The sequence below is a fragment of the Empidonax traillii genome, unplaced genomic scaffold (assembly GCF_003031625.1).
Source record: "Empidonax traillii isolate 1590-97213 ecotype Southwest subspecies unplaced genomic scaffold, ASM303162v1 scaffold26:size2357266, whole genome shotgun sequence".
Taxonomy (NCBI): domain Eukaryota; kingdom Metazoa; phylum Chordata; class Aves; order Passeriformes; family Tyrannidae; genus Empidonax; species Empidonax traillii.
Window position 1 is genome coordinate 1,289,990 of NW_020955219.1, and position 25,637 is coordinate 1,315,626.

The window sequence follows — 25,637 nt, forward strand, 5'->3', positions numbered from 1 at the left end:
GCTCAGAGTCACATGAACCCACGAGAGGCAGGAAACAAAGGGAACTCAGACACACCAATTCAGAGATTTAACAGGAATTCCCCTTCTGTGAGCAAAAAATGAGGAGCAGAATTTCAGAAGTAAGATAAAAAGAAGTTGGCTGCTGAAAAGACACAGGTGGTTGTTTCAGGTATGGTGTTGGAGGGAAATAGGCGAGGAGATGGGAGTGAAACCAAAGACCAAGAGCACTGGGATTTCAAATAGGTCAAAATGAAAAGACATAGAAGTGGGAGAAATATGTTACATTTTACTGTTCTGTGTTAACAGAGCAGCATGATGTATTCATCCCATACAATAAAAATGGGATGGTCATGGGAAATACACACTTCCTTATCTGTGATAATATGACGTGAAATAATAGAAAGTTTGATTATGGATAACCAATAAAAAATTATAGCAGTCAATGTGGTATCCTTGGACAAGATCCAATGAAAACACAGAACCTGTGTACAAATACCGCACACCTGAATTTCTCCGATGCATCATCACACTTAGCAACACATGTTCTGGTTCTAGGCACACAAGAACCAGAAGCTGGGAAGCAATTCTTTGGCAATGAATAGCAGTGAATGCAAATGCAGTCACGGGGTCATACTTCGCACTTCTGGGAAAAAATTCCTTGTTCTTTAATGGCAGAAACACCCTCTGCCATTTCTGGCAGGAGCAGCTCCTGCAGTCACACTGCCAGTGGGAGCAGAATTACATCCATAAGGTTTCTGTCAACTCTTCTTGTGACTCACCGCTGCAGCTTTCAGCCATCCCTGGGAGGCATCACTGACTTTTACAGGCCCATTGCTCTCCCCAGGATCAAAAGTCACATTGCCCAGAGACAACACACCAGCCAGGATAGCCTGCATGTCCACTTGCTCCTAAAACACAAAGGAAAGGTGACTGAAAACCTACCAACAGGTAACATGTACAACACGGGGGCCCCAGAAGTTGAAGAGGTTAAGGGAAGAGGAACAGACAACCTGTGGATAAAGGCTCTACACAAGGACCAAAAGACTTGGGTGGTCTGGAAGTAACATGGAAAATCTAGAGGAAAGAAACAGGACTGAGCTTCAAAAGAACAGCTAGAAAGAAACCCTATGCCTGCAGGAAGCACAGATGGAAAATGAACAACTCCAGAACTGACCTGTTCTTGGAATCCCACCATGTCAAGGGCATTGCACACCTCTTGGTATTTGTCCTTCCAGCGCTGAGCTACATCCTGAGTACCAAACTGTCCACTTACGTACCTGAGAAAGCGCATATCCCACACAAAACTGTCACCCAGTCAGTACTGTGAGTCAGTCCTACCCCAGGGGCATACAGCATATCAGCAGCAGGGGAAACTCAAAGGGGAAAGAAACTTTTCCAAGGTAATACAGCAGAGACCCCAGACTTCCCAACTTCCACTATGACCCATAAGATCTCTTCATGTAGCTCAATTCAGATCCCACTCCAGCTACCATTCAGGCACGGATGAAGCCCCAGGGCAGAGGCACAGTCTCCATTATGCCGTTTTCCCCTTCACCACACATCATAAAGACTAAACTGTGGTCTGCCTTTGAAGTACCTGTAGAGTGAAGGATCCAGTAACCCATACATCTCCTTCTCCTCTGAAGACAGTCCAGCAAACATGTAGTAGAAGATATGGAAATTCCTCTCCCCAGCATCTTGATGCACCACCCGTGACTTCTCTAACAGGTACTCACTGAGCTTTGCACCTCGCACTGCACACAAAAAGGTGACAGGGTGGTGAACCGGGGAACATGAAGCTGCTTGAGCTGTCCCACATCTCTTCTTTGGTGAGAAGGGTTAGGGTTCTGGCGCCCAGCACACTGGAAAGGGACTTCTCCATGCTTCCTGTGATCTTAGAGGTTCTGCTACCTCCTTTAGCAGCAACAAAGGCTTCTGACACCATAAAGTATTACTGATACTTAGCCTGCACTGTCACCCCTTTATCCTTCCCGTACTCCAACTGTGTCCAAACCCAGGCCTTATCCTACCCAGGCCCTATCCAAGAGGCGTTGCTGTAAGATTTTACTTAATTGCATACCCTTCCCAGAGGGAGTCAGGTGCCAAAATTTTACCCTACACAAGCTTCCGCTACTCAGTCCACTCCCTCCAGTTCCTAACCACTCCCCAAACCAGTAACTGCCCACGACTTTACCTGTATTTTTCTGGAAACGCAGCTGTATGTATTTTCCAAAGCGGCTGCTGTTGTCATTCATCACAGTCTGGGCATTGCCAAAAGCTTCCAGCAAAGGATTCACCTAAAACAAGCAAGGAAGCAGAACAAATTAAGCGATCAAATTAAGCAATCCAATCTAACTTGCTTAGAAAAGTTTAACTTTAGCATTTGCTATTCAGCATTTAGCTGGAAAATAACCTATTCCAGGAATATGGAAGAGCACCTATTTTATCACAGGCTGGATAAAGGAATTTAAAGGGGCAAATATAACAAAGATTAAGCAGCATGAGATTAACAAAAATAAGCACAATCAAACTGACTGGGTCTTGTTAAAAGATAAGGTTGGTATAACAAATTTTCACACAGTATCTGACATGGTAGCACTAAATAATTTGACTGCTACACTGCACAATAAAAAAGATCAATGTGGCACTCAGTCAATGTAAGTGTGACAGCTTAGCTACTGAAACTTGTAGATACAAGGACAATGAATTATAAAGAAAATAAGAGAACAACCAGACCAGCTTGCTGAACTGTATGCAAAGAAGGTGAAACGATAATTTTTCTGTATTTGAGCAAAGAATGCCTGTCAGCTCCAAGAATGATGTCTCAGGGTACGTGCTGGGCAGTCTGTTGAACACAGCCTTAAGGCATGACATCCCAAAGGCCTAACTTAGTCCCTGGATATATCTACGGAACTAAGACGCACATTATTTCTTCGCCATCACCTCTAGGCTTTCCAAGGGCAGCTCATTTGGGCTGAAGGGAGTATTTCCAGTGGAGGAACTGCAGGCTGGCTCCAGGCCCTATGCTGAGCAAACGCAGTTATCCTGCTTCTGGAACCTGCTCAGGTCAGGAGCAGCCTGGCAGTGTGGGCCAAGCCAGCTCTAAGCAGAGACAGCAGGTGTATCAATGTCCCATTCTCACAAAAGAGCACAAGCATTCACCTTGGATCTACCACAGATGATGCCGCGCTGAAATTAATATGCCATTCCAGAGCCCAAAGCATGGCATGAGGTATTGGGTTTACATGTCAATATTTTGGTAGCAGGAGGGGCTAAAGGGTGGCTTCTGTGAGAAGATGCTAGGCACTTTGCCCACATCCAAGAGAGCCAATGCCAGCTGGCTCCAAGACAGACCTGCCACTGGCCAAGGCTGAGCCCACGAGCGATAGTGGTATCACCTCTGAGATAAAAACTGCAACTGGAAGAGTGGAGTGAGAATGTGTGAGAGGAACAGCTCTGCAGGCACCAAGGTCAGTGAAGGAGACGGAGGAAGAGGTTCTCTGGGCGCTGGGGCAGAGATTCCCCCACAGCCCATGGTGCAGAGCATGATGAGGCAGCTGTGCCCCTGCAGCCCACAGAGGTCCAGGGGGGAGCAGAGATCCACCTACAGCCCATGGAGGAACCCATACCAGAGTAGGTGGATGTCTGAAGGAGGCTGTGACCCCATGGGAATCCCGTGCTGGAGCAGATTCCTGCCAGGACCTGTGGCATATAGAGAGAGGAGCTCACACTGGGGCAGCTTTGCTGGTAGGACTTGTGACCCTGTGGGGGACCCGTGCTGGAACAGCCTGTTCCTGAAGGACTGTCATTTGTGGGAGGAATCCCATGTTGGAGCAGGGGATGAGCATGAGGAGGAAGACAGTAGCAGATACAGAACACAACTCCCATTCCCTGTCTGCCTGCTCTGTTGGAGAAATTCAGTTCAATTCTTCAGACCAAAGAGACAAATAAGTTTCAAAAAGAATTAGCAGAGGTATATGAAAAGAGCAAAGATGGCAGTTAGCCAGTTAGCAGGTATGGGCCTGACAGTGTAAGTAGCCAAGGAGAGGTTACTGAAGGCTGTGTGGATTCTCCATCCCTGTGTACCATTTTTCCAATGAAATTCCTTGTTCTACCTCAAACAGGAAATTATTTGGAAGAATGCCACTAATCCCTTGTAACAGAGAACATGATAAATTATTGCAATAGTTTTCTATAATTTAAGAAACATCACCAGCAAACAGAATTAATGACTTTTCCAATTTGTCATCAGCTATTTCACCATTCTTATCTATTATTTTCTTATGTGTCTTGTGTATCGTTCCCTGATTTCCTGTGATGATCCATCAGCTGGCTTCCTAAGCATTCCTAAGCTGTCTTGCAGCAGTGCTGCTTCTCCATGTTCAAGCACCATCCTGTAATGACCTACCTGAAGGATCTGCTGCTCCAGCTGCGAGTTGCCTTTGCACAGGTTCATTATCTGCTGCAACAATAGCTTTGCACTCTCTGTCTTCCCTGCACCACTCTCTCCACTGCCAAGAAAAAGCAGAAGAAATTCCAGCAGCTAGAAAGTATAGTTGTTTTGCCCCTTATGGCCTAAGTGTCCTCAGTGCTACTGCGTCTCTGTAGCAGAGAGCACTCTCCAAAAGTTTTAAACTTTTTCAGCAAAACCGCAAGTGTGAGTACAACCCACACCCCGCAGCTTTACACAGGGTGTCCACGAGGTCCTGATCCCTTCTCCCCAGGGGAATTTTTCCCCATCTGCAAGGGAGTACAGATACACCCCTTGTTGTCACTTCTGGATGGGATACACAAAACAGACCATTTGCTCTGCTTCTTAAGAAAGCTGAATTTATCTTCTGGAAAACAACCTCCTTCAAAAAACATCTGATACATCAACTCCCTCACCTGAGATGAAGCTAACAGCTTCCTATTTCTCCAAAGGGATTTGCCCTATCCATAACACATCCACAAATGAATACTGATCTCGAGACACTGTGGCAGTCTCCAACCTCCGCTGCTTCACAGATCCACGCAACTCAGCTGGCTGACAACATAGGCAGACAGCCACAGAGCTGCCTGTACCCCCACAGCACAGCACAGCACGTCACCCTGCGCGTCAGCCTGCTGACACACATCCACGGTGCCTCCGCCTCCAAGTCAAACAACCAGCACTTGGAAAGAGCAGTTTGCCCTGTCCTGGGATGGGGAATATATGATCAGTGAGACAACGTGTCCCTGACTGATAACAATACACCAGCTGAGAACTTCAGCATATGCGTGGTGAAAAAAAATGAATGCAGGAAATGCTGGAGGTATCCTTGAGGGCAGGTCTCCACCTCCACGGCCGACCTTTGAGCTTGTGGCATGGCTTTAGTGCTTTGTAACTCCCAGTGGCTCTGTGCTTGGGATCAAGTATGTGTCACAGGTAGCCTGAAAACCTCAAATACTACAGCATACATTTGATCTCAAGCACAGATCAGACCAGCACCATCCAATAAGCACAAAGTAAGGCCATTTTGCCAGTTGAGAACATGCCATCCAGACAATGCCTCTGCCCAGTATGCCAGATTTACTTTTGTTTTCAGTAACTTCCTCCACAAGAGAACTATAAGTCAGCACTCCCAAGGTTCAAGCTTGTCCGTGGACTGTCCAACAAGCACAACAGCTTCAGCAGGGCCTGCAAGCACTATCAGGCTGCAGGTGTGCAATTGCTCCAGGCTGTGAAGAAAAGCAAAGTCATCTTCAGGTGACCCAAGTGGTGTACTACAACATGCTCAGGCTATGACTAATGTCCATTGGGATTGGGAAGGCAAGAGGAGCCAGTAGAATTTCCAGATCAGGACAACATGGTAGCTATGAACACTTGTCATGTGGGGGCAGCTGCTTTGTCTAACATCAACCTCTGAAACATGCCATGCAGACCTCCCATACTAAGCTGGAGACCCTAAAGAGACTACAAAGAACAGTTAAGCCTGGTGTGTCCTTGTGTTGTTTTGATGAACTGTGGTCTAGGAGGAGTGACCTCCTCCTCCTTCACCTCTGTCCCAACTTTGCTCAGGTCAGGTAATCTGATTAATGAGTGTTTCACCACTGATAGCAAAACCATGAACTTCCTAGGACAGCAACACACACCCCATTTGACAGGGTTGCAAGATGCACAAGAATACATTAGACTCATCTCTGAAACCACAAACTGCTGGCATAAAACAATCAGAGCAACGACCTCTTGGCAAATGCTCACAGGTTCTCCTCTTCCACATCCCAAGGCAAATATGATGACTGTTCTTCATCCCCAAGAGCCCTACTAGCAGTGCCTCTTGCACGTGCTGACTCCACAGCCACCACTTCCTGAGAGCAATTCACATAAAGCAAAGGCACTGATGCCCTGCAGGCTACAGAAATGAGGGGGGCTCAAGTGACACTCAAGGTCAGCTCCCAGTCCCATCCAAACACTCAGAAGTGATTCAGCAATTCATTTCCACACTATGTAGACTGAAAGTACTAACAAAATGGTCAGAAGGCCCGTACATAAAAAAGGGAGTATTAAATCAAACATACAATTAACATTTTAACTCAGATGACATGTTCTCTACAACACCTAGGAGAGGCAGTTTGTGCTTTGAGCCTTTCTGTTCGCTGTTTGGGACTTTCTCTGCTAGCTGCTGCCCTGTAGAGTTCCAGCAGAACATGTGACATCATGGAGTGAGATGTTCATGATACTGAAACACTCTTTGGTTAAAACAACTTTCCCCCCCACACACTTCTAGCACATGGAACTGCCCATGACAATAGGATTCTTCCCAACAGTCAGGGAGCAAAAAAGCATATTTAATTCCTCCTGCTCTTTGATTATATATGGGAAGCTCTACTCTGTGAAAACAGGTTCCTTCCACTACGTATAACCTTTATACAGCATTTACTGAGTAAGTTGAGTTGCTAGAGGAGAGCACTTTGTGACTTGCCTCGGAGCTGGGTAAATCTTTCCAAAGGCAGGTCCCTCCAGAAGCAAACCTGACATATTCAGCGTCGTGCCCAGCATCGCTGGTCGAGCTGCTCCAGGAAAGCCAGCTTTGTTTGTCACACACCTCTGCCGCGACCCGGAAAGCGGTCGGGATGAGGGATGCGCTGCCAGCGCAGACGGATTTTGACTCACCAGCAGCACCGGAGACGAGCTTTACCTGAAACTTCGGCAGGCAGATCCCAGCGAGAGCCCGGGGGTCGCCACCCGGCCTCCCACCGCTGCCCGCTGCCGGGGACCCCCGGGCGCCCCTCACCTGACGAGGATGCACTGGTTGCGGGGCCCGCCTCCCCGCCGGCCCAGCATGGCGTGGTAGGCGCGGCCGGCCACGGCGAAGATGTGGGGCGGCAGCGAGTCGGTCTGGAGGCGCTGGTACCGCTCGGAGACCTGCGGGGAAGCGGCGGCGGAGAGGCGTGAGCGGCCGGGGGGCGGCGGGGCGCGGCGGGGGGCGCGGCGCTCACCTCTCTGCCGTAGAGCGGCAGCGGCTGGAAGGGGTTCACGGCGACCAGGATGTCCCCGACGTCGGTCTGTTGGAGGGGGGGAGAGCCGGTCAGCCGGGAGCCCCCCGCCGCCCCCCGCCCCGCAGCGCGGCACTCACGTAGATGTGCTGGCTGAGGAAGCGCTCCCGCAGCCCGGACAGCAGCGCCGCCTCGTCCAGCTCCGAGAGCGCCGCCAGATCCCCGGCCCTGCCCGACGGGGGGCACCGCTCCCCCAGCGACACCATCACTACTCCCGGAGCCGCCGGCCGTCCACGCCACTCCACTACCCTCTTCCCTTCCCTTCCCTCCCCTGCCCGCCCCGCCCGGCCCCGCCGCGCTCCGCCCTGGGACCGCCCGCTGGGGCGGGGCCGCGGTTTGAACGCGGGGCGGCGGGACCGGCAGGTAACGGGCGGCGGGGGCGGTGGGATACCGGGATACAGGGACACCGCGGGACTGGCGGGATCTCCAGCCATGTAAAGGTGTTGGGCAGGATGAGGCACTGAGCAGCTCAGCCTGACTTTGATGGCAGACCCGCTCTGAGCACATGGCTCAATGGGATGACGACCCCCCCCTCCACCCCCGCTAAAGATTCCTTCGGCTAAATTCGTCACTGACCCCAGCCAAGTATTTCCTGAATCCGTGTCACGCTCAGAGGAAAAAGAAATGTACTTCTACTTAAAAAAAATTAACGTTTGGGTAATGTTTTTCAGCATGTTCACATACTTTTTTTACTGAAAACGTTTATTTCTCTAAAACGTATTTTATCTGGTTAAAACAAACAAACAAACAAACAGCAAAACCCTGATAATGAATAAAATGCTTAATTTTTGGTCAACGAAAACATTCTGTACAATCCACAAGTCTTTTGGTGGATCTTTTCTCATCTCCTGCAAAATATAGTACTTTTGGTTTTGACTAATCCAAAATACACTATTAATAACCTACACTGCAGGGAAATTGAAGGAAAGCTAGTGCATAGTTTACCTACTATATTTATTCCTGCAATATTCACTGCAACATTTACTGTAATAATTTACTGCAATATTTACTCCTGCTATCTTCACTCCTCAGGGTGGCTGAGCGCTGACTGTAGTCTCTGGCTTTGCACCCTTGCCGATAAGAGCAGTCCTAACCCCAAGGCCTATTCCATGACAGCCACCACCCATGGGATGGGATGTGGGCCTGAGTGGCCCCTGGAGCTGACCCACCAAGTGGCTACACTCCTGACACACCAACAGTGGCTGTGCAGTGATAAAAATGGGAGATTTTTTGAGGATACTCAGAAAATTTAGAAATGTTGAAGGGAATATTGGTAATGGGGTGTCATAAGGTAGTTAATGGTAACAGAATGTGTTTAGTTAATGGCATTCAGTTATTGCTTTCTGAACGTGAGACAGGAGAAGCAAGAGGGAGTGTTTCTGTTCCCCGTAGGGGAAGTGTTCTCTAGTGTACCTATGGGATCCAAGCAGCTCTTACCCTACAGACCTGGCACAGTTATAGTATATACGTTGTGGAATAATGGGAGTGTTTGAACTGCTTTATGTGAGCAGGAGATGGTCAAACCTGATATAACTTTTTTTTTTTTATTGTTTGTTTTTTAAAAGAAATTGGTCTGCAAAATGAAAATCTTGACTGCAATCTGCCCTGGCTAAAGGTGCTCTGGAAGTGATAGCATTTTAGTCCATTGTTGGTGAGTACTTTGCAACTGCACACTTAATAGAGTCACAGAATGATTTGGGGTGGAAGGGACCTTAAAGACCAGCTCATTCCAACCCCCCCTGCCCCCCATTCAACCACATTTCTCAGAGCCCCATCCAAGCTGGCCTTGAACACTTCCAGGGAGGGGACTAATGCTAAACTTTGTGTGGTATTCCCTTCAGTGCTGCCTCTCCATCCACAGCGGTGACAGGTCTGCCCTGTTTGACCAAGACGTGGCCTTGGCTACACTTGTGATTGTGTTGCAAGTGAATATGAGGATAAAGCTCTGGAGAAGCTCCTGCTACTATAAAATACTGCACATGTCCCCCCAGCTACCTGGACTTTTGCCAACTCATTAAATGAGTCACTTACTTGATGTGAAATTCTTGTTTCAGGCATTGATTTACATATCTGGAATGTCTCTGGGAGACTGTGTTTGACAAATTTCCTTCTCTGTGATGCCACATCTTTCTTTATTAGTGTATCTTGTCCATGTAGGAATCAGAACTTTTGTGGAGGTAGCTCAACTTCCAGAGAAACTATATACCTAATGACAGGACAAGTGTGTCAGGAGCTGCACTGCTTTTTCATCAAAGGAGCAATATTTAACTGGTGTTCTGCTAAAACATGACTTTTTCTCTGAGAGAGTGGGCTGGAAGAGGGACTGTTTTGAATAACAAGACCACACTGCTCTGGCAGAACAGCAGAGCAGGACCAAAGCAGGTAATGAGTGGGTAGTGCGATTCACAGCACTTGCTCAGCCTCTCTCATCTCTGCAAGCACAAACTACTGTTAGAAAATGGCAATGCAAACCACTCGCTTCTTGGTAACCTCCGTGGGAAAACAAGCAAGACTGCTTTCCTTCCCTTCTCCTTCCCCCATAAGACAAAGCTCATGGCTGTTTTCTACTCCTATCCACAGTACCTCTTCCGCCCACTTACTTCTTTGGGTTTAATGAGAATTTTGCACGAAGAATTGGGGGGCAAAGCAGAGCAAGCAGTGGTTTGTGAGTGGGATTGTACGCTTGAGGTTTGCCTACAGACGTATCGTCATGTACTGCTCCTGCTTTTACAGCCTGGTCCATTCCTCCAGTCAGTGCAGGGCTCCTGTAACTGCAGCTGGGAATGCAGAAGGAAACTGTTAATAACCATTGCTGGCAACTGACTTCCCTTTTTTCGTAGGAAAGCATAGAGTTTGTACTTCAGAATCCTACCCTGCGACATAGGTTATTCTTTTGTTGTGTGTCCATCTCTCCTGGCTCTCCAGGATCCGTCACCTTTCTGTGTATCAGCCCTGGGTCTGCCATGAGTGACTCGTCCCTGCTGTATATTGCTGGAGCAAACACTGTGGAAGACCAGAGGGCTCGCTGGGAGAGAAAGCGCAGCCGGACAGCCAAGGAGCTGCTGGAAACTGAACACAAATACCTCGAGCAGCTGGATTTGGTGGTCACAGTGAGTATTTCTGCCCCTTCTTCTATGTGGGTATCTTCAGAAGGCACGTACTTATTTGTGTTGCCATGGGGAAGGGTCAAGAGCAAGACTTTGATACACCCCTAGTGCCTGGGACACCTGCTGGGGCCAAAACGGTTTTTTTTGTTGTTTTTATTTTCCCTCCTCTGTAATATTCAATAGCTCACGAGTTTGGCCCTTTGGCTTTGGTCTATACACAGACATAAACCTTTAAATTTTGATTGTATAGGGGACTTGCCTTAAGATGCCTGAGATGTATGAAATGTAGGGGGCACAAACAAACAGAGATTATAGACAAGATGGTGAAAAACAAATGCATCTAAGGATACTGAAATAGCCTCTATAGGTCTGTTTAGTAGTACTGTAGTACTGTTCCATGTGTTGACAGTTATGGTCAAAGTTACAAATCAGGCTTACATCAGACGATGGATATCTTAGGCAGACATTCATAATATTTGATATCCTTACAAGCCAGAGGGTGTAGGTTACAACTTCTGGCTTCTGCTGTATGCCATAAATGACCTTTGAGTGACCTCAAAGGCTAACAACCTTTGTGGCTTTCCAGTATTGAAAGGGGGCTTATAAAAGAGAGAGAGAGTGACTTTTTACACAGCCATATAGTGATAGGACAAGGGGGAAAGGTTTTAAATGTTTTGGATGCCCGATGTCTGGAAGTGATGGGCCACGTTGGATGGAACTTGAAACAATCTGGTCTTGTGGAAAGTGTCTAGTGGAGATTGGAATGAGGTGGTCTTTAAGGTCCTTTCGAACCCAATTCTATGATAATCTGTAAATTCTACCTGTCTGAAATTCTCTCTGTTTTTTTCTTCTTAGTACTTTGTGACAATTTTAAAGGCCAAAGGGACGTTGAAACCTGCTGTGTTGGAAACTGTATTTGGACCGCTGGAATCCATATATTCGGCCAGCCAGTAAGTGGACACACTGTTGCAATTCCTGTGTTTGTACTGGGAAGACTCTATATTGGTGAGAAAGCTTTATTTCCCAAAAGCCTACCAACACCTGACGCTTAATGTGTACCCAGGAAATGGCTGATCTGTGTCACAAATCTCGATACCCAGTTATTAGATAGAGGTTTAAAATCAGTAAGTTTGCTCCACGGTGTGTTCTGTGACTTACTATGTGACCTCCAAGCACATATTTGGCACAGAAACTGGATGTGAGGTGGAGAACGACAAAGGAAGGCCATCATAGGAACGAACCAGAGAGAGCTGTGAAAATGCCATCAGTGATGTAGCCCTCACAGGCTATCTTTGCTCTTTGTACACAGTGTTCTGTCATTTCACCTGGAGAGAGGGAATTTGGGGCCAGGACTGGAAAGTTTTTGCCAGAATCTGGATCTTTATGGCCACTATGCTGAGAATTTGGAACAGGCAAACAAAACCTTGAAGGTAAATAACTACTTTACTCTTCTTATTCTCTACGTTTCTCTGTTCTTTGAAAGAGCCACATTCTTCCTTTTTCTTCTGTTTTTGGAGTGACCATTTTTCTCACTTTTCCTAGGCTGATGATATTCAGTCTTTCTTCCATAATAAAATGGTGAAAACTTGTCTCCTTTGTGCTTCAAATTTTTCATGCTTTTTTTCAGGTGTTTGTGTATGTGTATGCATATGCTGAGAACAGCTTTCTCAAACAGAGCTCTGTATTTACTCCCACTCCTTCTTGGCTGGCAAACCTAGAGAGTTTCCAGGCTTTCACTAGGGTACAGTGATCTCTCTCTGGAAATTGTCAGGTCTCCTAGTCTTTCCCACTACCACTAACTGTATCCTTAGCAATGGGATTTCCTTTCCCTTCACAATTTCTTTTTTACGGAAGAATTTATTTCTCTGGGGGTACACTTATGTCTCCAAATACAATATGTTTTCAAGAAATTTCAGAAGGGTATATTTTTATTCCTAAGTCCTGACACCTGTCTCTGGAATTTAAACCCCTCCACCTCCAGTTTTTGTCCATGCATGTTACCAGATGCAGGATGCACTGGGATATTTCCCTTCTCTTGTATTTCCATGCATATATTCACACTTTTGATTGTCCAAGAGAAAAAGGCATTTTGGATACTTGCCTTGAAGTGATGGGAATGTGGAGCTGCATTCCTTTGCCTTGAAATGAGTGGCACAAAGCCACAGGTGCACTCCTTGTTTTCCTAATTGGGTTCAACCTTCCTTTCTTCTGTATTTCCATTTCCTGCATGTACTAGCTTTGTACTGCTGTGCCTGTATGACAGGATAATGTTGCTTCCATTAACCACTGCAAATGATGGTTAGGAGAAAGGGAAAGGCTTGTCCATGACCACAAAAGAAGTTGATGCTTGTGTTTAGGACTGGAGTCTTGAAATCTAAGTTGAAGATTCCAAGCTCTGGTGCAGGCTAGAGCACATAGTTCTTTTTGTAGTCTTCAAGCTATATCCCTTTTCTGCTGCGCACAGGAGCAACTGAGGAAAAATAAATCATTCCGGCGGTTTAAGAAACTCCAGGAATCTCGACCTCAGTTTCAAGGGAGGGAGCTAGAGGATCTGCTTCCTTTGCCCCTGCAGAGGCTGCACCAGTAAGTAAGCAATTGTGAGTCTTCAAGGGGTTAGCATGAGGAAGGAAAAACACAACAGTGTCTTGGTTGCTGTGGGATATAAAGTTGCTTAATGTTTCTCAAAATCAGAGCATATAGAGAGCAGTGAAACAGATCTGAAGACGTGCCTGCAAAGTGGAATCAGTGTGTATGGATGAGAGATGATGCAGGGAAGAAGCTGTGTTTAGCCCTGGCTCCTATCTTTTCATGTAGCTCTTGGGTGGCATTGGAGGCTTCTTGCCACCTCAGTAAGCTCTGAACAAGAACAAGCTCTCTGAAATGCCGCAGAAGTGGTACCCTCTGCCAGAGATGGCCTTGCTCTCCTTTTGTGCAGGTTGCTGACCTGGGACATTGTGTCTCTTGTAGATCACTGTCTTTGGAAAGCGTGAAATTAATGAACACAGGAGAGCTTTTCTTCCCTCTCTGGTTATCAGAGCTTTCCTCAGATTCAATGCCTATTGCAGCTGTCTGAGCCTAGACAGATCCACTCTGGATTGCTGCATTCGCTTTTGAGGCACCAAACCTTCCAGATTTCAAGAAATATTCAGACAGCACTTGCGCATGTGGTGTGATTTTTAGGGTTATCCTGTGCAGAGCCAGGAGCTGGACTTGATGGTCTTTTTGAGTCCCTTCCAACTCAGGGTATTCTACGACCATTCCCCCTTTGAAGAGGCAAACTGACTGCATGAGCAGAGTGCTACACGAGCTCATGGGCAGCCCTTTCTTGGGGAGGGTGTCTGGGTAATACAGAGCACAGCTAGCTTGCTGGGAACTCAGCTGCTGCTGCAGCTATAGGTCAAGTAACTGCTTTTCAACCACAAACATCAAGCTGATTGGTGTTTTTTTCATTATAATGCTTTGGATACTTCCTTTAAATTTGGAAAACAGCAGTATAGTTGTTGCTGTCCAGCTGTTGGGAAGAGTGTTAGCTTTTTAACAGAAGATGTAATTTTTTCATTAAACAGCTCCATCATGTTCAATTTTCTTCAAAACACTGATAACATATACACTAGGTCATATGAGTTCTGCCAGTTTGTGAACCCGTTAAATTCCTTCTGTCAGTTCAGACTGAAAATAGTTTGACTTTACTGGGAGAAAGAATTTACAGAGATCTGATCCTTTCCAGTAAAGACTGGGGAGGAAAAAAAAGGAAAAGGCAGATCCCAGTTCTTATAGAAATGCCTTTATTTTCTTTTGGGCAGGAAACACAGTATGAATGCCACCATTCAGATAAAAAAAAAAAAAAAAAGAAAAGATAGTTCAAAGAGGAATTTGTCTGGTATTGAAGGCATTTTTATGTGAATGCTGAGAGTCTCATGAAGATAAGTAATTTGTGAGGTGTTTTTTATCAGATGCCCAGGAAAAGCCAAAGGCTTGCAGATGTATAAAATACTTGGGTTACTTCAGTGGATAAAATTGGTGATAAAATGAATGTAATTGAAGTGTGGCCAAAACTGCTTGGTTAGGCTTAGAGGTGTGTACTCCATTTCCTGGTGGAGTGCTCTTCATCATGCTGTCACTTACAGGAGGTGCTGATGTTCCTGGTATCTTGTTGCGAATTAAACCTGCTCTCTCCAACTTAGGTACAAGCATTTCTTCAGAGACCTGCTGGAGAACACCAGCCCAGACAGTGCTGAGCACCTCAAACTTGCAAGTATGGTTCCACCTGTAGATACTGACACTTTGGTCACTGACAGCCTCCATGCCAATAATATTTGGATTCCCACCTCCTGCCTGCTTCCACAGAAGAAGAATCTTCCTCTCTCTGGGGTTCTTGTGGATTACTATTTCCCTCCTCCATTCTAATCTAGATATCCTTGAGAACACAACGGGAATAAAAATGTGGAGTAATTGTCTGTGAAAGTGGCCTAAGGGTTAAAATGGACAACTGGCAGCTCTATTTTTTTTTTTTAATTCTTTTTTATTCTGATGGTGGTGAGGCACAGGCACATGCTGCCCTGGGAATTTGTCGATTCCCCATCCCAGGAAGTGTTCAAGCCAGGTTGGATGGAGCCCTGAGCAACCTGGTCTAGTGGAAGGTGTCCCTGCCTATGGCAGATAGGTTGGAACAAGATGATCTTTAAGGTCCCTTCCAACCCAAACCATTCTATGAGTCTCTTGGTCACATGCCTCACTTTTCTAGGGTAATTCATGTCCTTCATGCCATATCCAATCACTAGTGGTGTTCCCCAAGGCTCAGTACTGGGACGAGTCCTGTTTAATATCTTATCTATGATCTGGACGAGGGGATCAAGTGCACCCTCAATCAGTTCACAGGTGACACCAAGTTGGGCAGAGTGTTGATCTGCTGGAAGGTAGGAAGGCTCTGCAGAGGGATCTGTACGGGCTGGATCAATGGGCCGAGGCCAACTGTGTGAGATTCAGCAAGGCCAAGTGCCAGGTCCTGCACGTGGGTCACAACAATCTCAGGCAGACCTACAGGCTGGGGGCAGAGCGGCTGGAAAACTGCCCAGTGGTTGACAGTGGCTGAACATGAGCCAGAGTGTACCTAGGCAGGCAAGAAGACCAATGGCATCCTGGCTTGTGTCAGCAATAGTGGGGGCAGCAGGACCAGGGCAGTGGTTGTCCCTCTGTACTCAGCACTGGTGAGGCTGCACCTCGATTCTTGTGCCCAGTTTTAAGTCCCCCAGTGCAGGAGACACACTGAGGTGCTGGATTGTGCCAAGAAAAGGCAACAGTTCTGGGAAGAGTCTAGAGCACAAGTCATATGAGGAGCAGCTGAGAGAGCTGGGGGTATTTAAGCTGGAGAAGAGGAGGCTCAGGAGGGACCCCATCACTCTCTACAACCACCTGAAAGGAGATTGTAGCCAGGTGGGAGTCAGCGTCTTCTCCCAGGAACAAATGACTGGACAAGAGGAAATGGCCTCAAGCTGTGCCAGGGGAAGTTCAGGCTGGACATCAGGAGGAATTTCTTCATGGAAAAGGTTGTTAAACATTGGAATGGGCTGCCCAGGAAAGCAGTGGAGTCACCATCCCTGTAAGTGTTCAAGAACTGATTGGATGTGGCTCTAGTTGATAAAATAATAATATGATAAAATAGTGTTCAGTCAAAAGTGGGACTTGATGATATGAGAGGACCTAAATGATTCTGTGATATTTACAAGCAGTAAACACCACTTGCAGGGCTTTTTCCTTTTCTGCTTCCAAGTTATTCCTCTGTTTAATGTTTCTTTGGTAAACATTTTCTAGAACTTCAGAATTTTGATTGGAGAGAGGCGTCTGGAGGTAACCTACTCCACTCTTCTGCTGAAATTCCTGAATAAAACTGTTGTTGATGTTTGGTTTAAAACTTTGCTTCTTAATTTCATATTGTCTTTTCTAATAAGATAGCGAAGGTGAAATATATGCTCATTTGTGATAACCTCAGAATATGCTGCTGTAATTTCAGAGGCTGTGAAATCTGTTTCTGAGATATCTCAGTGGGTCCAAGGCATAACTGAAAAAAGAGAGAACTCACTGCAGCTGCTTCGGGTTCAGAAACTGCTCAAAGGACAGAAGACCCAGGTTTTGACTCCAGGTGGGTCTTACTGACAGCTCTTTTTTTCTTCTGCCAAGCTGAGATGTGTGAAGATATGCTCTCCTTCACCTCTGACTCAACTCATATTAACCAGTTTTCCCCTTCTACCCAAATTCCATAGAGAGGTGGTAAAGGAATATGACTACTAATTCAAGCATTTCTTTTAAAAGTTAAGCATTTTTCAGTAAGGATAAGCAACAGCTGAATTGCCGGACGTTCAGGTAGGAGGAGCTGATGACATGTAGTTAAAAAGTTACGAACCCAAGGAAGCCAGGATTTTAAGTCCTGGGTGGGACTGAAAGACAGACACTAAATAATTTTGGAAGAGTGTAAGTAGTGGCATTGTCCCTACTCCCCTGCAGGAACCATAGATTTCTGAGTGACAAGGGCTCAAGGACCGTGTTGTTGTTTATCTTAAGCGGTAAGATTCATGGAATTCTGCTCACACCCTTCATATGAAGAATTGTCTTTTATTTATTCTTTTTTTCTGTGCCAGAAATCAGCGTATTTGTGTTGATAGCTGAGATATATAAAATCACAGTTACTGGCATGTAAGAACATCTAATAGGGTAACAGGTCTCTATGACCTTTTGTGTTACTGGGCACACTCTATGCCCAGACCACACTCCAAGCCGTGTATGGAATATTATGATAAATGTGCCCCATCAGGGCAACTACGAAATGGTCACCTGTGGCTTCACCTGTACCCTCACTAAACTCTGCTGCTGCAGAGGTTATTCAGGCACAGTGCTGCAGATGGAGAGGGGTGTTAAAGTCACTGTGTGTGAAGGTCTCCAAGGCACAGCTCCAGCTACTAGTGAATGTGTTTGTAATTCTTACATGTGGATCTTTCGATGAAAAACACATTCCACAGTGGGACGGGGGAAAGATTCAGAATGGTAAAATTGACAAAGCTCATGGGCTGAGATAAAGTCAGTTTAATAGGTAAAGCAAAAACTGTTCATGCAAGCAAAACAAAACAAGCAATTCATCCACCACTTGCCATGGGCAGACGGGTGTTCAGCTATTCCTGGGAAAGCTGGGCTCCCAACACGCACAGTGGTTACTTGAGAAGACAAATGGATTGCTCCAAACAACCCCCCTTCCTCCTTCTTCCATTAGCTTTATATGCTGACCATGGTACCATATGATATGGAATGACCTTTGGAGAGTTGGGATCAGCTCTCCCAGCTGTGTCCCTTCCCAGCTTCACATGCACCCCCAGCCTCCCCGTTGGTGGGGTGAGGAGCAGGAAAGATCTTGATGCTGTGAAGTGCTTACACAGCAATAAAGATCCCTGTGTTGTTAATGTTGTTTTCAGTGCAAATCAAAACCAGCTCCATACCAGTTACTACGAAAAAATTAACTCTAGACCAGCCAAATCAGCAAGGCAGACAAAGGTTATTTATCAGAGGTTACTCTTGAACGTGCTTAATCAGTGGGCAGACAAATTTAAAATTCTCTTCCCTGTTCTTACAATTCTTTTGATGGTGCCAGCTGAAAGGGAGCTCACAGGTGTGCTCTACTTACATTGAGCAGGAGCATGTGGTGGGGTGCCTCGGCACACTGGGGTAGTGCATAAGTAAAAAGGTAAATCAGTTATCCTGAATGCCAGAACTAGTAAGATAACCCCTTAACAAAAAAACAAAACAAAAAACCAAAAAAACCCCAACACAACCCCCCCAAAACCAAAACAAACCAAAACAAAAACCAAACTAACAAACAAAAAAACAAAAACAAAAAACACACACACACACACAAAAACCCCCACACCCAGAACAGTACAGCTAGACTAGAGATGGCCATTCTTTGAAAGTGTTTCATCCGTGGGTTTTTTGGTCTTTGAATATTCTGAGATATGTAGCAAGACAAGTGTTGATGGTCTGTTGAGGCCTCTGCATTATCTAGAACACAGAATTTTTATGGTCATGTTTTCCATCACCTGGATTTACACAGGTACTCCTGGATGTGTGAAGCAGAAAAGTAGGAGGCAACTGGAACTTCCTAGTTTTGGGTCAGCTTTCCAGAAACAAGCTATTTTTTTCAGAACTATTAAGATTGTGACCTGCCACCAGGAGGGAAAAAAACCCATAATGCTGTAGACTCAGAGAAAGTGGGAGCTTTGGAGTTGGCTGTCTCACATCTGGCAGTGTCTCTGAGATGTAGTGCTCCCAGTAAAGAGACCCTGCTTTTCTTGCTGCCTTCCATATTTAGGGCAACTACCATATTAACCAGAACTACCTCCTTAACTTAGCACTCTGTTTTGCCATTCTGAGCTTCCACAGGGATATTTTTTTGCCCTCCTTTCACAACCATTTCCTAAATCTTGTGCCCCTGGTAATCCTGAATATGGATCCATAATCCAAGATTTCCAGTACAGTACAGGACAGATTGTATGCCTGAGAGTCTGATCACAGCTTAGCCTGAGAGGAACAGTTCCCAGTGCAGTCCCATGCTGCTGACCCCTTCCTTTCATTTATTTCTTAAACTTTGATTGATTCCTGCATTTGATTCAGACAAGAGGAGTGGTTCCTGTGAAGTAAGCTAAGCAGGAACTCACCTGCCTCTTTGTTTTGTGACTGCAGAATACTAAGTAAGAGACAATCCATAATTAAAAAAAACTGTGATTTTTTTTTCCCTAAAAGGTACTTAATAGCTCATGCAGGAGCTAAGGCATGAAAAACAGTGGCTGAAATTCCCTGGCAGTTGTTTCCTAGCCAAGGCTGGGTGGCAATACCTAATTATGGCTTTATATTTTTACAAATAATGTTACTGGCAGGGGTCTTCATAATTTCCATGAGTTGATGGCTATCTTGCACAATAATCCTAGATAGAGGTCCTGCTTCAATTGTTAGATTTTGTGTGGATGCCATTTTTTTAATTGCTGCTTACAGCTGGGTTTATTAAATTGTTTTGATTATTTTTCTGCTGCTTTCTCTTCCTTTATTTTCATTGCAATTCATTTCATGGGTGTATAACACTGGGCTCTGTTCTGCAAGAGAGGCTGATAAGGTTGCCTATTCACACCTTCCTTGTTTTATATCCCGTTTGCTGTCTCCTCTTTAGAACAGTAGTCTGTATCCTGCAATCTCTTAACTATGGAGGTCTATATATTACTAGGTGACCTGTGAAACGTGGAAGGGTTCGGGTTTTTTGGCTTTTTTTTTTTCCTAATTTATTTAATTGACATACAGAAGCAAACAACAAAATATTACATTTTCAAAGCTTAGGCTAACTTCTGTTTCACCACTAATGATAAACAAACGGGCAACACAAAGACTGTTCATGGTGTGTTTTCTGTAGGCTTATTTTAATTTAAAGCTACGCATACAATTTTAAACCCACTTTTTTGTTCTTTTTAAACAATATTTTTAAACAGGCTTGCATATCATAATATCCTCTTAATTAACATAGTAGACTTACAACAACTTCGGCCTGCTCTTAAACCTTTTGGGCTGGTTACTGTTTTGTATGTGTGTTTTCTGTGCTGCTGGGCTGGACCCAGTTGATACTTCAGTGCCTTCTAGTGGCTGGAATTGATGTAGAACCCGGTAACATGCAAGGATGGCTCACACCGTATTCCTGTTTTTCTCATTACATCCTTCTTTCCGCCAACCCCCCTGCCGTGATCTGACAACTGTCTCTGTTTCCCTTGCATGCCCAGGGCGCTGGTATATCCGGGAAGGCTGGCTTTTGGTGGTGCCTTCAAAGGGAGACGAACTGAAGCGTAGGATGTTCTTCCTGTTCTCTGATATCCTCATAGCAGCAAAGCCCTGCCACCCCCTGCACCCGCTGAACTCTAACAAACTGGCGTGCCAGGCTGTTTACCCTCTCCACCAGTGCACCGTGGATAAAGTGTTTGGCCACACACGGAGCCAGGGAGGGCTCCTCAGTGTAAGTCTCCCTACTTCTGCCTGGCACAAGTGCCAGTGGAGTCAGACTTGGAAGCGGGTTTCCAACTGCCTCAGCAGCCACAGGCCTAAGAGGACAGGCCTAGTGACAAAATGCAATGAACTAGTCTGAGTCAGGGCAACCCTTCTCTTTTTGAGTGGTGTAGGTCCTTATCCTTTCACAGTGTAGGCCCTCCTGCACACTCTGGGGTACAGGTTGCCGCTGGTTGCTTCACTTAGCTCAGGTGAGGAGGGTCCAGTCAGACTTTGACATGCCTTCATCAGAGCCACAGGTTTGGGGGGACAGCCCCCTAGACGTGTGACAACAAATACATTGACTGTGGGCTGAACTTACAGAAAAACAGAGAGTGGGGAAGATGTGAGTGCTATCACAACAGATACTGCTTGTGCATCAAAGTCCCTGAGGGCTGCAGGGTCCTTGGCAGGGACCAGTGTCCTCAGTAGAAGTTTCAAAGTCAGTTTTTCCAAGGTTGCAGCTCCTGGGGCTGTGTTACCTCATTCCTTGTGAGCTGCGACAAAGAACACTTCATCTAATCTGTGACCTGCAGATGGTGGTAGTGGAAGGATCCCGAGGGGCAGCTTGGAATAAGGGAGAAAACTGGATGAAGAGCTGCTAAGAACTGTGATTGCTCATCTCCAAACAGCTTATTAAGTCAGAGTGAGTTGTCAGCTGTGGCTGGAAAGAATGGACATGTCTGGCACTTGCTCTGTACTGTCCAGCCTCTGGCTCCTTCGAGTACTAAAGCTAAATTTTTCAGTCTAGGAAGGAAAATGGTGAAAATCAGCATGCAGAGCTGAGTTGAATTCAGTAGTGATGACTCTCCTTTAATCAGAATTGCTGCCTAGGCAAGGAATGCCACAGATTCTGTTTGCCTTTCAGCTTTCCTTTCCACACAAGGCACTGCTGTTGATGTCCAGCGACCAACAAGATATCAATGACTGGTATCGGAGTCTCACAGCTGCAGTCAGGTAGGCATCTCTTTTCCAGAGGTGGAAGAGGCTGAGAGGAGGGGGACAGGACATAAAAATGATCATATGGGCCTGTGTAGGTTATAAGGGTGTCCCTTGCAGCCAGGACACAAGGGAATTGTATGAACAGGTTTCACCTATAAAGTGACCTTCCCCTTTGTTTTCCTCTGCAGGCAGCTAAAAGCCTGATGCATCCGAGTACAAGACAGACTGGCAGGACAACCACTGTCATGGCAGAAGCCTACACAACCTTAGAAAATGCTCAGGGGCATATAGCAGAACTGCATTTAGAAGGATTACACACTGTGCTTGCAAGATGATGAACGCTTTGTCAGCTGTCCTAATGTTCATACAGATACTATGCACACTAAGCATTTGTGTATAAAAAATAAGAATTTTCCCCAATTTAGCTTAGAAGCTTCTAGCTTTTCTGCACTTTTGTAAACTCTGTTAAGGACAAGCAGACAAGAGCCTGATTTGCTTTCACTCATTAAATGTTTTTATTCAACTATGTTCCTAAATCAGTGTTTTCATGTTCATTTGTCTATGTATGTGTCCACCTGCTCATGCCCCTGTGTCCTTCCTGTGAGTAAAATGTGTGTTTTGGGTAGTGGTAGTATGGACATTACACTGTATTTTCTGCCAGTGGTACAGGCCACAGTCGTCTTACCAAGCAGCATTCACATTTATAATCTGAATACTAAGAGATTACGCAGCTGAAACAGCTCTTGCTTTTGCCTGCATGGTGTGCAGTGTCTTACTGCTTTGAAATCCTGCAGGGAAAAACCTGGGCAGCACCTCTGCTCCTGATGCACATGGAAAATCTCCAGGGGCTACAGTCAGCACCCTGGGTCATCAATCGCTGGTAATGTGCTAGGGTACAGTTTACTAGGATGAAAGACCAACTTAAGGAATAAATACAGACAACGTATTATTGGTATTTTGTTAAAGCCTCAGCATGGACTTTTAACTTAATGGAAGCTCTGCAGCAACAGCAGCTTGGTTCATCTCTCTACAAACAGGGCAATTTCGAGGTTACTAGAGACAAAGATTAAGGCCCGTCTGAACACTGACCTTTTAACATTTTGACTTTTTTCTTCTTCTTTTAGCAGCACAGATCTTGAATTTCGCACTGGGTTCACTAAAACAGAGAATACGTAACTCTAACTTTTTGTCTTTCCGTACAATTAACTTGCTCCATGGCATCACTCATTTAAATGTCTTAAGTTTGTAAAACCTGGGAGGGAGGAAGGAATGCAACAGAAGGAAGCCACCCCAGTTCCACCGTGTTTTACCAAGAAAGGCTGGACAAGATATCCTTCAGGTCAGTTCCAACCTGGTGTCCTATTCTGTGATACCATATCTGGGTTGGTTTTGGTGGGTTTTTTTTTCACTTCAAAGGTACAGCTAGGACTTCCAAGTACTAGCTGTGCTTGAAATCAAAAGACAAAGCTAACAACTAAAGATTTTTAGAAGTTAAAACACTCAGCAAAAGTTCTGCTATTCTCCCTTTTTGTTCTAACTGGGTAATACAGTGACTTGCTGCAATCCTGCACCTGACGCTGGGATGTCTACGAAGTTCTTGCTAGAGATGGCATCAACTCCTTTGATACCGTCTCTTTATAGGAGTTATCTCACTGTTACAATCCTATCTGCATTCGGCAGTTTTTGAAACAGCAAAAGTTACCTCATTTTTCACTGAACTTCCTGCCCTGAAATGCTGCACACTGGCTTCAAGGAAACAATGTAGCTCTGTCACAGTGGAAACGCTGCCCCAGAGCAGGGCTGTGGGACCAGAACACAAACCCAGGTTTTGCTGGAGTAAGTTACTAAAGCTCAAGCACAAGAATTAAGCTGTGCCAGGGGAGGTTTAGGTGAGACATTAGGAAGAATTTCTTCAAAGAAAGGGTGATTAAACATTGGAATGAGCTGCCCAGGGAGGTAGTGGGGTCACTGTCCCTGGAAGTGTTTAAGGGAAAGGCTGTACAAGTGCCATGGTCTAGGTGGCATGATGGTATTCAGTCACGGGTTGGACTCAGTGATCTCAGAGGTCTTTTCCAACCTAACTGACTGTAAACAGAATTCAAACAGAAGCAAACTGAACGTTCTGAACAAAGTTTATTTACACAGAGAACATCACCCACCAGGGCTCCTAGCTTGATTTCCTCCTCTTGTCGAGTCCCTATTCAAACCACGGGAAGAAGCAAGTAAACTGTGCGTGCTCGCCATGGCAACCTCAGGTTAGCGACCAACCTCCAGCCCTCCCGACACACTTTCCATTCCCGGACAGCCCCTCGGGGCAGGGTGGGGACCCCTAGACAGGGGTGCCCGGGGGTTCCGCCGCCCTGTGCAGGTCCTCCCGGTAGCCCTTGAGCAGCTGGTTGAGCAGCGTCTTCTCGGAGTCGCGGCGCGGGCGGACGAGCGGCGGCAGCGGGTTCCCCTTCAGCTCGATCACCGCCATCTTAGCGCGGTCCAGCGCGTCCCGGTTCGGGATCTGCAGCAGGCGCGTGTAGCTCCCGGGATGCGGCTGGAACCGCGGCGCCAGCACCTTGAACAGCTTGTGGATGAGGTCCTTCTCCTGCGGGGCGGCACGCTCAGCTCCGGCACCGCGGCGCGATGAACAAGAGGGATCCGGGGCTGGGAATGCAGAAGGGGGGGGGGGGGGGGGGTGTGTGTTGGGGGGGTGGTACTCACCGTCAGCCAGAAATTCGCCATGCGCATGGCGCGCTCGTCCGTGTCTCCCCGCTTGGCGTAGTCGATGAGCTGCGGGGAGGAAGGAGGTGGCGGGTCAGGGCCCCTCGGCCGCCCGCCAGCCCCGCGCTAAACCCCGGCCCGGCCCCGCCGCTCACCCGCTCGGCGTAGCCGCGCATCTCGTCTGCCCGCGCCCAGGGCGTCTCGATGCGCTCATGGCGCACTAGCGCCGTCACCAGGTTCCGCAGCAGGTCCAGGCGGCTCCGCGGGCCGTGCCCGAGCCGCCGGAACACGCGGCCATGCGAGATGGCGGCCGCCACCGACAGCCGCATCCCGCCGCCCTTCCCGGCCGCCGCCCGCCCTTCTCGACCGCCGCCGCCGCCGCCCGGCCTCCCGCGCGCCGCCCGGGCGCTGCCGGGAGATGTAGTCACGGAGACACAGGGGCCCGGAGCGGGTCAGCTCGGGAGGAGCCGCCCTGGAGTCATCTGGTCCAAGCTCCCTGCTCAGACGGGAGCATCCCAGAGCACACGGCACAGGGTTGCGTCCAGGCGGTTCCTGAATATCTCCAGTGAGGGAAGATCCACAGCCTCTTTGGGAAATCTGTTCCCGTGCTCGGTCACCCACACAGTAAAGAAGTTCTTCCTCATTTTGAGATGGAACTTCCTGTGCGTGGGTTTCTGCCCCGCTGATCCGCAGCAGGGAGCAGAGCCTGGCTCTGTCCTCTTGACACTCTCCCTTTAGAGACGCACTGGTGAGGTTCCGTCTCAGTCGTCCCTTCCCCTGTCTGAAGACCCCCAATTCCCTCAACCTTTCCATGTGAAGAGATATGCCCTAGTCCCTCAGTCCTCTTTGCACCCCTCAACTGGACCTGCCCTAAGGCCTCCACATCTCTCTTGACCTGAGGCGCCCAGAACACAGCGCTCCAGATACGTCCTCAGCAGTGCTGAGGAGAGGGGCAGGATCAGCTCCCGCAGCCCGCTGGCAATGCAGTCCGGCCCGCAGCCGCGTACCGGGAGGTCTGACCGGGACAGGGAAGCCGGGGCAGACCCGGCGGGGAGGGCCGGAGGTGCTGCTGGTCCCGGCGGTCTTTTGCTGCGTCTTTTAAAACTGTCGGATGCAAGTTAAATTAGACACTCAGGTTTTAAAATGACTAGCTTAATTAAACTTCTGTGTGACTGGTTAAAATTAAAAGGACTCCATCATTTAATGTCATATGACTCTACCATCTGGCCTTCCCCAAAAGCAGACATTGAATGACTGCTTTTCATGAATTCTTGTCGATCCTGTTCTGTTATCATCATC

General features: G+C 47.0%; 3 protein-coding genes across 7 annotated transcripts in view; 1 reads left to right on the forward strand and 2 right to left on the reverse strand.

Annotated features, from left to right (window-relative positions):
- The window catches only part of LOC114069854 (unconventional myosin-VIIa-like), a 25,881-nt gene extending 18,041 nt beyond the window's left edge, over positions 1-7,840 (reverse strand). For all 3 annotated transcript variants that reach the window (XM_027906947.1, XM_027906956.1, XM_027906966.1), the window contains exons 1-8: positions 7,599-7,840; positions 7,462-7,527; positions 7,257-7,387; positions 4,409-4,511; positions 2,195-2,297; positions 1,598-1,754; positions 1,175-1,277; positions 780-908 (exon numbers count right to left, since the gene is read on the reverse strand). In XM_027906947.1, the coding sequence (XP_027762748.1) occupies positions 780-908; positions 1,175-1,277; positions 1,598-1,754; positions 2,195-2,297; positions 4,409-4,511; positions 7,257-7,387; positions 7,462-7,527; positions 7,599-7,724 (918 nt within the window). In that variant the 5' untranslated portion in view covers positions 7,725-7,840. The remainder of the gene's footprint in view (positions 1-779; positions 909-1,174; positions 1,278-1,597; positions 1,755-2,194; positions 2,298-4,408; positions 4,512-7,256; positions 7,388-7,461; positions 7,528-7,598) is intronic.
- On the forward strand, positions 7,840-23,116 carry ARHGEF39 (Rho guanine nucleotide exchange factor 39). 3 transcript variants are annotated; one of them, XM_027906983.1, is made up of 11 exons: positions 7,840-7,881; positions 9,084-9,169; positions 10,359-10,628; positions 11,481-11,575; positions 11,935-12,055; positions 13,090-13,208; positions 14,810-14,880; positions 16,636-16,764; positions 20,429-20,658; positions 21,556-21,644; positions 21,818-23,116. In XM_027906983.1, exons 3-11 carry the CDS (start codon positions 10,482-10,484, stop codon positions 21,831-21,833), a joined length of 1,017 nt encoding a protein of 338 aa, XP_027762784.1. In that variant the 5' UTR covers positions 7,840-7,881; positions 9,084-9,169; positions 10,359-10,481; the 3' UTR covers positions 21,834-23,116. The 3 variants fall into 3 exon arrangements, with proteins under 3 accessions (XP_027762784.1, XP_027762777.1, XP_027762792.1); XM_027906976.1 differs by having other exon boundaries at positions 10,444-10,628; XM_027906991.1 differs by lacking the exon at positions 9,084-9,169 and having other exon boundaries at positions 7,863-7,881; positions 10,444-10,628.
- A 627-nt stretch (positions 23,117-23,743) lies between these two features.
- Positions 23,744-24,690, reverse strand: MRPL17 (mitochondrial ribosomal protein L17). Its single transcript, XM_027907388.1, has 3 exons — positions 24,494-24,690; positions 24,339-24,407; positions 23,744-24,222 (listed from the first exon to the last, which is right to left on the reverse strand). The coding sequence occupies exons 1-3, from the start codon at positions 24,665-24,667 to the stop codon at positions 23,959-23,961; spliced, it is 507 nt and encodes a 168-aa protein (XP_027763189.1). The 5' UTR covers positions 24,668-24,690; the 3' UTR covers positions 23,744-23,958.
- Between the last annotated feature and the right edge of the window lie 947 nt (positions 24,691-25,637).